The sequence below is a fragment of the Vanessa tameamea genome, chromosome 4 (genome assembly GCF_037043105.1).
Source record: "Vanessa tameamea isolate UH-Manoa-2023 chromosome 4, ilVanTame1 primary haplotype, whole genome shotgun sequence".
In the NCBI taxonomy this organism is placed as follows: domain Eukaryota; kingdom Metazoa; phylum Arthropoda; class Insecta; order Lepidoptera; family Nymphalidae; genus Vanessa; species Vanessa tameamea.
In genome coordinates, this window is record NC_087312.1 from 12,064,347 (window position 1) to 12,079,739 (window position 15,393).

At 31.2% G+C, this 15,393-nt stretch overlaps 1 protein-coding gene across 5 annotated transcripts in view; it reads right to left on the bottom strand.

Annotated features, from left to right (window-relative positions):
* The window catches only part of LOC113395802 (protein spire), a 145,782-nt gene extending 131,592 nt beyond the window's left edge, over positions 1-14,190 (bottom strand). For 3 of the 5 annotated variants that reach the window (XM_026633492.2, XM_026633491.2, XM_026633490.2), the window contains exon 1: positions 13,576-14,190. In XM_026633492.2, coding sequence (XP_026489277.2) covers positions 13,576-13,840 — 265 coding nt within the window. In that variant the 5' untranslated portion in view covers positions 13,841-14,190. The remainder of the gene's footprint in view (positions 1-13,575) is intronic. The other 2 variants (XM_026633495.2, XM_026633493.2) reach the window with 1 other exon arrangement.
* Positions 14,191-15,393: the final 1,203 nt, after the last annotated feature.

Consider the following 15,393-nt stretch of genomic DNA (forward strand, 5'->3'; position numbering starts at 1 on the left):
CCCACAGTGCAGCCCCGCAAGGCCGCGGGCCTACGCCCCAGTTAGGAGAAAGGAAGCTATTGTAATGCTCTGAATCACGACTACACCCGAGCTGTCAGTGGGAATATGCGCGGGAGCATGCGACGATGTCGTATATATGTTACATCAAATGATTTATCACATGAACGAATCAATGGCCCTTGGATATTGTGAAAGATTTCTGAGCGATAATATCAGTGAAAAACTCTTGCTCCTCGAGTATTCTGATTGAAACGATAGCCATTCAATTAGTCCCCTTTACTTGAAAAATTGAAGTACCTACGTTTCTACAAGCACATTTGAATCATCGCCTTTTCTGTTTATCATTTCATTTATAAATTAGAATTGTATACTTTCCTTAAACGAAAGATTACCGTCAACTATTCACATTAATAATAGAAAAGTCATATTGTATTTATTAATGAATCAACAAAGACAGCAAATGTTAAAACAGACATTATGAAGTTACGCGATACCCATTCTGATTCCACCTATCATTTCAACATCACCACGTCGCCGGAAATAATATAATATTGTGTCTATATTTTATATAAAAAAATATTATCATCAAATGTTTTTCTATATTAATATTATAAAGAGGTAAATTTTGATTGTTTGTATGTAACCTATCTCCGGAACTAATGTACGGATTCTAATTTTTTTGACACTGTTAGATTATTCTCGAGTACTATAGAGTACACCCGAACTTTATAATTGCTGCGCTATTATATTTATAAATTTGAACCTTTGTCTAATGCATTGACATTTAAATATTATAAGAAATGTTATATGTATGTAATTATAAAATATTTGACAGCTGATCTTGTACTTAACTAAATGTAAAGATTATTGTGTGTGTGTGTGGTATTATAGTGCAATATACAATTTATTATATGATCTATATTTTTTACAGGTATAATGTTTTTACAAAATGTAATTTATATTTTAAACATATACATATATATATACATATATATTGGAAGATTTTCAATTTAATTAACGAATTCGACACATGTCGAATCGGAAGTTTATGATTCAACGTTACAAACGTTACATCGAATACAAAATAATGCGCGGGCGCAGGTTTGCGAAGCTCAAGGCCATTTGTTTCGATTTAAAGCGACACATTATGAAGGACAGATTATTATTAACGTGTTATTATGTTATTATAAATATTGCATAATAATTTATAAGCAATAAGATATTTTGAGAGTAATCAAATAGTGTATGAATATAGATTACACAGTTACATAAGTTTGTGTATGCAAATATACTTATTTAAAGTTCTTATAACCTCTGTCTATCAATTTGATTGACAGTTAATCGTAATATAAAATCATTAATTGTGATAGGAAAATAGAGATTTATAAATTATAGTATTTTGACGGTGGACATGAAGACGCAGACATTGAAATTGACTATGACAGGGACATTAGACTGTCAGAAGTAAGATGCTATACGTATGTAATTACAATGTAAATACGTAATATGTATAATGAGGAATTATCTTTAATAATATTGAAAAACTTTCCCTCCGACCTTGTCCATTGATCACATCCTCTCACCGTGTTCTGATAAATCTCACATGATTTAGAAGCTGTCAGTCCATATTAATATAATCCGTGACGTAAATGATAAGAGAAATCAAACCAGATAAAATCTGTTGCACCAAAACATCTTCAAAATAAGATAAACTAAAGTTTATTTTTCCGGTAAAATGCGGATTATTCTAGAATCTATCTTTTGATTGAAAAATTAATATACATATGATATTGAGAAATTTCATAACAGGACAACGCAATCGGTTGTTAAACATGCGAAATTGAGTTCATTAACTTTTACAATAATTTTATCTTCGCTCAGCATAACACAGACATAACCTAAAAATTAAAATAACGTAATGAATAAATGAGAGAAAGCGGTCATAATGATCTAAAACATCTAAAATTTAGATTTCACATGCTAACGCTTTTACAAGACAATTATGCAAACTCTTTAAAACCACATAACATTTGAAATTAAAAATATATATGCTCATAAAAAAAAAAAAAACTATTAAATAACGACCACTTCCTATGTGTCCAATCATTTTTAGCATTAAATGCAACATATAGACATTTCTTAGAAAGATAACAACTATTATTGTATAGCGGCGATTATTTTATAATATACGTTTTAAGGTTCATGATTAGTAAATAAAATTATCACTAGCCTTACACGTCGGCTCATAACAATTGATTTGTATCCCATAAGTACTTCTTATTTGTTGAATCAAAGAAGGGCAAGTCAATTCAAGGTCATTCTATATTATTAATCAAACGGCGCTACATAAATAAATTGTATCGTATTAATGTAAGATTCCCACAAACGAATTTACAAATCAATAGATTCAACTAGAAACATACGAGCTTTACTAGAAATTATAGCCCCTTGGAGTCATATTCTCAACGGACGCTAAACCACAAACATTTTAATGTAAAAACAAAATACAACTAAGCATTAAATTCGAACAAGTAATTTTCAATTGAATTATAATTTATAATTGAATAGCTTGAAAAGACCAACAAAAACGGACAAGAACCGAATCAAATATCCAGTCGACGATAAACTAAGAGTCGCAGACGATGAAGCATATTTCTTGTAACATAAATTGTATATCGTAGTACGGAACAAAATTACGCAATAGGACGTTGAGACGATATGTTTTACACACATTATGATGTAACTTATCGGAAGAATTCCATTAACAGGTTCACTTTTATATATATTTAGATAAACAAAAAAAAACATAATTCGAATGCGTTTCGGTTACGAAACTGACAATATCGAAAAACTATAATCACTATTAAAACAGGTTCCCGTTTAAAATTATAGCAACCCGGAGGCTGCGTGAACACCATGTTTAAGATAAGTAAGGGGGGCAAAGCACTCGTTATTTTTAAAAATCTAATCATAATAGATATTGAAGGTAGAGAAAAACAGCGTCCGTTGATTAATGAGATAATTTAGCTGACTCTAAGCGGAGTGCGTTAGTCGATGATCCACATTGAAAACATCATTCGTCGGACGAAATTACTGCCGTAATATGATTGAGTCTGACGATCATTAAAATCGCTTTGATATTTAGTGTTCCGTAATAAATTGTATATTAAACTTAATTACAAATGTAATAATTAAAATTGATGTCAATAACAATTCCAATGTTTTCGTTCAAAACTGCTCAACGGCAGAATGGATATAATTTTTATTTTTTAAATATTACGTATTTTTTTTTTCATTTATATTGATTTTATTAAAAAAAAAATATATATATTTAAACTTTTACTGAGCGGACGTGATAAAGAAATTACAATAAATTAAATATTATTTTGAGATCGTCAGAATAATATGACTAGGCATTACACAGCCCGCTTGAGAATTACCACCTAGCTACCAATTATCAAATGTTCTGCCGCCTAAAAGCTCAATACTTAGTTGTACAATGTTGTGTTCCGGTTTAAAGGGTGAGTGAGCCAGTGTAACTATAGGCAAATGAGACAAAACATCTTAATTCCTAGGGTTGGTGTCGTGTTTGCGATGTAAGGAATGTTTATTACTTTTTACAATGTTAATGTCTATGGGCGGCGGAGACTATTTACCATCGGTCCAGTTGTCTGTCCACCTATCTATAATATAAAAAAAATATATGATTCAAATCCTAAATTCCCCCTTATATCTCTAAAAGCGATGTTGACTGTTACTCGATCTATATGCAAAAACAACTTCGAATAATAAAAGAACGGGTTTTTTCGTTTAATGAAACGTGTATTGAAAACCATAATAAAATGAAGTCATTAATGTTACGAATGTATTAACGTTACTAATGTTTTCGAAGTTAGTTTCGGTGTTTGTAAGTCAATCACGCTCGTACGTCTGGACAGACAGACTGGCAGAAGATGATTAAATCAGGGGATAGAACGATTTTTATTTTATACTAGATATGAAAATGACTGCTTGTTTTTGTTCGTATAAAGCTTTGTATGGTTATTGTTTAGCATTAACGTAAAATAGATGGCAAGCGAGTTGTATCGGATAAATAAACAAAGAAAGCAAAGAGCGACGCAAAGGAATAATTAAGCATTAAAATTTTATTAACGCTAAGACAGCGAAACAAGTCTGTTGTAAGATAATAAAATATTTTTTAAATCCTCTTACTGATATCGCTCTGAATATATGTAAATAGTATTTATTGGTTAATTAAGCGACTTCTGTTTGTCAATTAAATAAAAATCGATTATTTTATGGTTTATAAAAAATCGATCTCATTGGTGATTCTTCTCAAGCACGTTGAACTTTCTAAACGATTTTCAATAGCGCTACACTGCGCAATACTCATAAAAATGTCATTGTTATCGTTCCGATCGTAAGTCATTATAATTTGACCGTCCCAACTTTCCGTGGCTCATCAATTTATATGAAGGTCTCATTACTCCGTTAATCACGGGTTAAGAGTTACATAACATCGCGTTCGGAGTTCGGTTCCGGTTCAACGAACAGATTGCCTAATATAAAGGTAATAAACCTATATGATTCTGAAACAAAACATTAACATAATAATGACTTTACTAACAGAAAACCAAAAACTAATTATAATTGAATTAATTGTTTTATCAAAACTAATTCAGTTAAACTATCTCATTCGTCGAAATCACTTTTTTATAAATTATACGTTATTATTTGTTGTTTGTCCAATATATTATACGAACAAAAACATATCATATAAAAATATCGATCCCCTGCTGTGTTGCACTGCACTATAGTTATACCATGAATAACTAAGGTTGCAGTTAGACGTAAACGTTTTCGTGCTGTCGTGTCAATAACAAGTGTTAACTCTTTTTCTAGGCAACAACAAGAAAATCCTTCGAAACCAACAAACTGAGCAGCAACCACGATGTAAACGACATTGCTGACGACGCACGTTCTTTCTCCTGCTTCATTCATACATTTATGATTAGGCGCGTGAAATTCACCCATCACTCCTCTATCTCCCCCTTTCCCTATCTTCCTCTCTCCCTCTATTTAAATAGGATTAACCCAAAGGTACGAGTAAGATACAATCATAACTGTATTCTATTTATTCAAAGACCTAGTGAAACAGGAGGCAATGTGTGAATTGATAGAATTGGAGTAACTGGACGAACCGGTGTCGCTGCGGTGACGTACAGTGTTTCTTTACTTATTTCATTTACAATGTGGTTCCTATATCAGTAGATCTTGTATACAATTTTTTCTGTTACTGCACAGTCTATTAAAATAATTGCCCTTACGAGTTTTTCTCTTGGAAAATTGATTGAGTCGTAAGTAATATGCTTGTCAGTAAGTAATTGTCTGGAAGAGATTGTTAATTAGCAATAATATTTCGATATATTTTTAGTATTATTTCTATTTTTAGTCCTAAGATTTATGTATATTATGTTTGAATCAATACTTTTTTAATACAAGTAACATCCGTTAATGTCCCATATAATTCGATTTTATAACAATTTTTTAAATGCATTTAAAATAAAAACACTATATATGCATAAGTAAATAATTCTAAATATAATAATTTGATCAAAACTTTTTATCTTATAAATAGAATATTTTACATAAAGCAAACATTTTAGACAACCTATCAATATTTCGCTTCGACATAGCTATTTTTCATGAACATATCTTATCAAAACAAAGGTCGTTCGTTATCACACAAATGCGTCACAGATACCAATGATCCAATTTATTGAGCGAAATGCTTTTTGTATCGAAACAGTGAGGTGATTGATCCTTATTTAACAATAAAAACATAAAACTAAGAAACTATTACCTCTTTCATTGTATAATTGCAAACGTTTATAAACTACTTTTTGTATTAAGCGAGTTCCCGGTTGATATAATACCACATCCGGAGATCTATTTGATTTCGTAAATGACGCAATATTTTCAAGTTTCTGGATTGCTGCGATTTAGCTCGAGGATGAACTCTAACTGTAACGTATGTTTACTTGTAATGCAATTAATTTAAGAGAGTTTTTTTTCGCCGGTTCTTCTGGGTTTTCTTCTTCTTTTCTAAAAAGGTGATAGTGTTTAATTTGACAATCAAATGAATGCAATGAATATTATATATTGAAAAAAGTGATTTGATATATCTATATGAAAACACAAAGATCTTATATATATTACACTAAACGTAAATCTATTTAACATCTAAGGGAACATAAATTATATAACAACTACTCAAACTTACCTTTTAGTGAGGAATGAGAAGTATTTCGGTACAGAAAACAAAAACATTTTTAATAAAATTAACATAAACGTAGATAGATATAGGTTATTTATTTATTTTACACGTGGAAGATTTCGAAAATAGAAGAGGATTTCAACCAAGCGATCAATGAAAAAAATCGTTAATTGCCAAGTACTCATTAAAATACTAGAAAATCCTATTCGAACATTATACTTTTATATACATAGTCTGTAATCAGCTGGAGTTTTATTTCCAAAGGCTATCAACAAATGTTAATAGGCATTCAAAATGAATTTAAATACTATGTCATACTTTCTTTTTACAATTACGTTCGATAAAAAATATTTAATGTACATACTTAGTATATAAGATCAAGAAAAGATATAAATATTAATGTATATAGGTGTCTCATATATTATAATTACGTAATGTTAAGTATATTACATCAAAATAGGATATATACATACAATAATAAATTACATATATGTATATGCATATATGAAAATAAGGTCACAATGAAACTATTCTTATGATAATTAGTTCAAATTTTTATGTAAGTTTCATCCAATCGTTATAAACAGAAACGTTGCACTCTTGACTCAAAAGTTTAACGTTATCAAATAATGGACACAACATTCCTCTTATAATGAATACTCAGCATATTAAAGTTATTTCGAACTGTTTGTAAACACTTTACAAAAAGACTACTTATAAATTTGTACGAAGAATTGTAAGCATTCGAAGATAATTGGCAAAGGTGTTCCTGCATGAGTGCAGTGTCGCGTGCCGCGGCCGGTCTAAGAATGTTGCATTACTGCGACAGGCATGTGGTACAGACGAGTCGACAATGTGGCTATGAACATTTTTGTTCTTATATGAAAAATATTCAACTTGTGAAAACTCATATCTAAAAGTTAATTCAGAATATTTTAGACCTTTAAATGGATGGATCCATTTAAAGGTCAGGTTCACTGTTAATGTAATTAGAACATAACTTACAAAGTCAGTATATGAACCGAATTAGGAAGTCTATACCCGGGTATGGGGTTTTGAGCAAAGTCGTCTAGGTCCAAACAGCAGTACATCGCTGGCTTCTGGTCTGAGCCAGCCTAAAATATAGGCACACGATATATAACTTCTTAATTGTCATGGTTATTAGCGCTTTAGTAAACAACGTTCTTTTTTTATGATATAGTAAGGTGGACGGGCTAATGGGTGGTGCTATAAGAAAAATTAACCATTTCTTACATCGGCAATGCGCCACCAACCTTGGGAACTAAGATGTTATGTCCTTTGTGCCAAGTGTATTAACTGTAAAAAAAAGTTTCTTTGACAAACTTCCACGTTTTGACATCCCAACAGATCACCGTGAAATTGAACAACAAAGACAAAAACAAAATGATTTTACACTATACTAAGTAATGTTTAATATTTAACCCGTATAGGTTTATCTGTAAGTAATTAAAACCTAACATGACGTACCTATGACTTAATTATCAGCCGTTACATGTAGTTACCTCCCGGATATAACGTCAGTACGGGTAACGAGGCAGCCTAGCGAGAATATCGATCGAGCGACCTTGAAACCCAGGACCCACCCTTATACAGTCAGCATGACGCCTACGACTTTCTGTATATTTATGGTCGCCTGGTACACGTGTATAGTAACGATCTATTATTAGAACGAAACTTTCTATAACAGTTCACTTAATTTTTAACTTTACGCAGAAGAAAACACTTTTTTTACCTACTTAATTCAATTCATAGGATTATTTAAAAAAAAAAACTTAAGATCGATAGTCATTCAGCCTAATATTAAATGATTTAAGCACAAATAAATGAATAAGTACAAAATGGTTTTTAAATAACGATAATAACATCATAATGTAAATTTAAAGAACAAAGAAAGTTCGAAACAAAAGCTCTTACAAACAAGCAGGTTTTAGGTGTCTATTGTTACTATTTGAGTTATAATTATTTAAAATTATATTATTTAAAGCGTATACGATACCACAAATAACATATATTAAAAAACAAAACAGTCGCTGGAGATTGTCTCCCATGTAGTATATATTTATATACGAATACCTTCTTCGAAACGCGCTACATCTTTTGATAAGTTTTATATATATTTGTTTAGTATTATTTTCAGTTAGGGACGACAAAAAATAACGTCTCCATATATAGATTATGTGAACAGTATTAATAGATTACCCATCTCACTTTATGCTCGGGCATTAAAATAGAGGTACAATATATAAAATATATATTTTTCTGTATCTTCTTTGAGCACCCGTGAGTAACAGTTAAAGATCGAATTTAAGTGCAACAGTCAATATATTTATATAACTATATTTTACCGTTACGTTCAAATAAATGTTTCTGAAACGATAAGGACGTCAGATACAAATAACGTCACGTGGGTTTTTTTTTAAACTGTTGTTTAAACATTAATAATACATTAGTACTAATAAAACAGCACTTTATTGTATTCTGTCAATGAAATTTCAATATCATAAGATTTTCCTTGAAATGTATTTGTAGTTCGTCTAAGCAAAGCTCCTTCGTACAAACTACCTGGATAACTTTGACCACCTTTTCTAGGAAACACGTACAGAATCGACAGGTATATTGAGGTATACTATTCAACTGTAACTGGTTTAAAAACTATAAATATACACAAAAAGAGGTCCGGCCTATTGTGGTAACTTTTTTTTTAACGGAAGCCGTTCTTTGAAACTAAATTTTTATTTATTGATAGGCAGCAAAGGGATTTCTGTGTGAATCGATTTCATTTCCAGCCATCAAAGAAACCGCAATCGATTTTTTGCCGGAGAAGAATTTGAGTTATGAAAATTAATTCTCTAAATAGTATTAAGTGATCAAAATCTGATTTATAAGACAGTTGTGAACTCTTCGATAAATAATAAGTAATACCACTGATAAAAACTATAGAAAATAACAAACTTCCGTTTATTTACAAAAAAAAAAACGAAACATTTACCGATAAATATTAAGTCAGCATAAAAAGTTCGCGTTCAATGATTCTTTCCGGAACTGAGGTAGTTTCTCGCGCCACAATCGGAGAGAAAACTCGAATTCTCGAAATGACAGCACAATAAGAACCTGCGTAAAGCTCGGAATACACGAACAATACGTAATTATAAAATACGTTTCGTACACGAGCGTACGTCGTATTTGCACTATTTCCACGCTCACCGCCATTCAGAGTTCATCAACTCCCGATTATACGATCAAAACTTGATTATTTGTAAAATCAAAACAACGTATTCGATGTATCTGTTATTATGTTTATTGCAAAAGTTTCAAATACCAAAATATTTCATAATCATTTTAAAATGATATTCGCTTTTTTCTTTTGTATTTAAATTTGTACTGTTGTTAGTACTCGCGTAAAGGTATCTGTTTTAATATCGGCGGAGCGCGAGTATCGGATAACTATTTAGATTATTATTGTAACAATGTGTAAAATTTATTTAAATGTGTACCTTACAAGTTATTAAAACAATAGTATGTATACATTTATTATTAATAACTCGGCTTCAATTGTATGATTAAATACTATTATTAATGGGAATAAGATTATTAACAATTTTAGCCTACCAATTACTATACAAAAATATATAAGATAACATAATGAAGTAACTAAGATCCGATATAATGGCTTCTCATTACCCCAACGTGTGACGCTAATAAGTCATAATTCCCGATTCCACAACTATGTAACGTCGCATATAGCAAACTAGAAAATATATCTATAAGGGCCCCCACGCACTAAGCAGCCTGGCTGCGCAGCCAGAATATTTGCAGCCAGACGGGAATTCGAGGTTGCCTAGTGCGCGGATTCCTATACTTCATACGATTTACTGGCTGCCGCAGCCTGCTGCCCAGTGCGCGGGGAGCCTAAGAGAACAGAAATCGTTGATGTCTTCTCAGTCTTTTTGTTTTTCGCCAAGCTATACAGACTTTGTAATGAAATTGAATTAGATATTTATCCACCTAACACAATATATCTACTTGTATTTTACAATTTAGATTAAATTAATATTATTTATTTTTTAATTACAAGTATATATATTGTATGCTCTGTTAATCTTTAAAAGTTGTTCAATATGTATCAGGGTTCGCGGATATATATCATGATACATATCAATTGATTTTTATCTTGATATATATCAATAGATTTTTTCCTATCTTCTGAACAACACTCATAGATCTATGCTTAAGGCCTGATTCTGATTACTTTTTATGATTAGTCTATTACAAATTAATATTAAAATAAAATTAGTTTATTTATCTCACAAACAAATGAATGTGTTCATTAAATTTTTCTTTTTCAAATAGATAGACACTAATTCTTGTGTTACTTTTTTTAATAAAAAATGTGGTATTTCGACACTTGTATTATTTTACAAATTCCTTTCACATTTTTAAGTGTTTACAGAATGAAATTCGCTTCGTTTTCTTAGCCTGGATATATATCAGATATATATCGGATATATATCAGATATATATCGGATATATATCAGATATATATCGGATATATATAAAAATATCGGATTTTTGATATTTATTATAAAAATCGGATTTTTTCGAACCCTAATATGTATCAATCACCATTGTATATGCATTAACACAATATTTTGTAACAACTGTGATGAACCACATATTCATAAAAATAAAACAGAAAATACAGACGAATAATAACAGACATATTCATTTAATATCTCTCTCTCTCTCTCTTAAAGATCTCACAGCACATCAACCTAGTTGCAGCTAGTCTACATATATATTATCTGTTATAAAAAAACTAATTAGTACTCTTAACGCACTTAATTCATCAGTCTATTTTAACATAAAATGCGTGGAAGACAATTAATCCCATAACAATAGAAACTTTACGTTTATTGAACAAAGTTCGTGTGAATTTGAACATAAAACAATAAATATGTTCTTGAACCGAAATCGAGCAAAAACACCGATAGCAGCGGAAACGACATTGAAAAGCGGGTCGCATTCGATAACCTGCAATTTATTGGACGAGTTTTTCAAACACTTGAAATCCGTATCACTCAACAACAACTCATTTTTTTTCCATACTATCATTTCTACCACGATTATTACAATACAATATATTACACAAGATTATTCAGAAATCAAATCCCTAACATTCAACGAAAAAAAGAATTCAAAAACTTTACTGAACTATAAATTGGTAGATGGTAGGTATTAGGAAATGAGTCTGCTGTACCACGCGTATAGAAGACAAAATCTTATGATTAAATTTCGACAAGTTGTACTACTAGAAATCAAAACTAAAGCATAGTATGCAGGAAATGGCTTGTAGAACTCTTTATTTAGGAGGATGGGAACAGCATTTCATTGTAAAAAGCTGACACTGACAAATATCCATCCCACGTATAGTAGTCGATTAAGAAATACACGAAATACAGAAGTTATAAAATCGCCTTACTTCTACATACCTAGATTCATAAATAAATGATAGTGTCGCCTGTCGTCGCGTTTCATTTCATAAAGCAGCCGGCTAATAAATTCATTTAACGGCAAATAGGTCAGTACACAATAAAATGCATATAAAGTTGTTGGACCGGTCGAATTGCATCCGTAAATAATAACCAATGAAGGTGTCAGCGAAGATCGCTGTCACACAAGCCTAGATACATAGAAATGGCTACGCAATGCCAACATTTATCGGAAATTATTGTTTGACTACGATAAGTACATTGGTTCGGTTCCAATATCTAGATGGAATTTAGAATCATTAGATTAGCATACTGTTATGATCTGTTTATATTATAATAATTCGAACATCACTAGTTTTAATTATAACCAATGTTTAACAATTGAAGTTTATTTACTTATATCTTTTCGAGGATCGTAATTAAAACTATACATTTTACAATTTAATATTATTATAAAATATTAAATTATTTATTACTAGCCGTTACTCGCGGCTTTTTACGGAAATTTGAATCAGAACATAGACTAAAAACCATTCTAAAAACTAGCAAATTTAACGGACGCAAAACAATGCTTTTTGTTAAATTTTGGGGACATTTCGACAATAGTTTAGTGATTGTAAATAGATGAATAAAATAGCTATAAACAAATAAGTATGTGAACATTTTGTTACTAAGTTAAACAGACGCATTCAATTTTGATAAAAGAAAGATTAGACGGTTTCGTGGAATACTCCTTGAAAAGTATTAACATTAGTATCAAATATACATATTTTAACTTTTATCTCGGAATAAAAAGACAGACAAAAATAAATATTTTGGTTTTGTTAAATCGCAACATTCTCATATTAATATAAAAAAAAAAACAAATTCTTTGGAACAGACACTTTTTTTTATATATTGTATGGATTTAATGTATGTAAACCTATATAGTCCAAATTTCAACTAAATGTTGGTTGGTAAGATATCCACTTAACTATCCTTCAAAAATCTATTGGTAACACGTACCAACTACCATTTTCGAATACTAATTACTTGATAAATAACAACTAATACGTACGTTATCACAGGATCCTCAAATATTGTCGCTAATGTCTGTTATTTGTAAGCGATTTTTGTTTAATAATAGTCGACACATTCATAGTTTAACTAAAATATCTAATAAGAAAATAGCGAAACACGTTTACGCATGATGAGTTTGTATTCATTGCTTTAAAATCATCTTAACTCCTCGAAACGGTTAAAAATCGTTTAAAATAATAAATTGTCAAAGATTAAATGATATTATTTTCATGAAAATCTTAGGAATCCTAGTTTAGTATACAGTAACAAAAATGTGCTGTAATGGAAGGTAACGAAATTGTAAAAAGAATCGTATTTGAAGTATTGCCGTTTCATACTTTACAATTACATCAAGATCAAATATAACTAATACCTACTCGTCTGATAACGTGAAATTTTGTTCGGGTCATTTGCATAAACGTTACGAACTTGGATAATAAACGACTATTTATAAACGACTGGTTGTTTAGCACATGCCGTCCTTTTCCTGAAGAAAGAATTAACAGACATTCACTTGCTCAATTTTAATTTACTACAAAGAGACAGATTTTTTTACCTAATGTCAATACTTATAAAAGTAATGTTTGAGTTGTAAAGTGTTTTATAATCTTACTTTTTTATCGAGTCATAAATCATAATTACATCTTTTCGCTTCACTCTCGACAATCGAATGCCGCACACGGCATAATGTATGTGTAGTAGCAATAGGAGCATGTATAAACGACTCACCTCTCGTATGCAACAGCGTGCTAGGGTGCACGGTGCCATCCTTATGAAGCAGAACGTGTGCTAGCTCCGTTGGTAAATAGTAAGCGGTACCTTCGTCTAAACATTTTTGGTAGCAGCGGGATGTTTGGTAGAACAGAGCCCAAGCGTGCTCCTCGCTTATGTTAGAGTTGAAGGCTTTAAGGATCTGCTGCAATGTCAGACAGTCGGCGGCGTCCAGCGCGACTTCAGTCCCGCCGGGCGTTCCGGCTGAACCCTTGCGCATCATCGCGCTATCCTATAGCACCCGGACCCATTCTTAAAACTCACAAGCAGCACTTTATATTATGTCACTTCTTCACCGATCAAATACTACGTTCAATTTGTTTGAAAAACTGAAAATTTTTACGAAAAACAATTTTTACAAAATCATAACAAAAGCGTGTTCTGTCAATGACTCCCCGAAACGTCACTGTCACTATTGCGTTCAGTAAAGTGGGTGGTGTAATAATTTTCCCAACTGTTTTCGTTGGGTGGTTTTGCGTTGCTACGATCGCGAGAGCGCGTGCGCGATTTTACGTTAAACAGACACAGTTCACATGTACTCTTATCGGCGGTTCGGGCCGAACTAGCGAACGGCATGGTCGCAGTGATCGCCGGACGGTGAGACGCGCGTGGCGGGCGGTCGACGCTCATACGCTCCGCACTTCATAACTACTGAAGATGTACCACCCCGGTATAAATTGCATAAGTCTTTTCTAGAAAGCGACGTATTTTCTATTAATAAATATTTTTCATTGCCCATTAGAAAAAAACCTCTACTAACAAAAACAAAAATACTAAAAAATAAACATAATTAACAAATTATTATTAAAGCTTTTGTGAAAAAATAGTAGAGAGTCACTGTAAATAATTGTAAGGCAGGGTCTGTTTAGTACAATTGAATTATAAAAATCGTGTTTTAATTTTTAATCTGCAAAACATATTTATCAGCTGATTTTATAGCTTAATTCAGTAATGTATATAACTACTTACGATGTTTTTTAAATGAGGCAATGAGTTTGTTTAATGTAGGGTTGACTACCGTCTTATATTCTCAGGACAAATCGTGCTTTATCAGAATATCTTTCGTTAGGTTCTTACCTAAAATGTTAGTTACAGGTACGTCTGTGTATTCGTTGTTACTGACTATATTGAAATTACTTAAAAATATGTAATAAAAAATAGTGATATAATAACCATTATTTATTAACTTTCTTGTCCCGTTTTTAAAACATAAATTTGGTAATCCTAATGCAAAACACTAATTACAGTATTAAAATTAAATATTGTACACCTTAAAACGTAGTATTAAAAGGTTATTTTTTGTTATTTAAATTGCATGCAAATAACCATTTACTAATTATTTTACTTTTAATTAAGCTGTGCTTATACTGTTTAATGCCAGGCTTCACGGTCGTATACGTAAGCGATCACGCCATGACGGAGAGGTTCACTCGTATTAAATCTCACCCGTTTGCAGTGTAAGGATGCATCAATACATTTTTCAGCGATAAAATTGCTTCTATTCATATTGTACGCTAATTAAATTAAGTTTTATTAATAATTAATCATACACAATTTTATGAATATTAATAAAAAAAATACATAAATCATAATGATATTATAATATAATAATCATAATAATTATTAACGATTTCTATTTGTGGATAACAATGAAATTGTCCATTACGCTTTACTTATTTAAGCGATAAGCATTATTTTATCAATCGTTGTTAATGTACCTATGTATATGACTTATGCGTACTTTTCAGAAGGGGCCGGTCCGGTGCTCGATTTGGA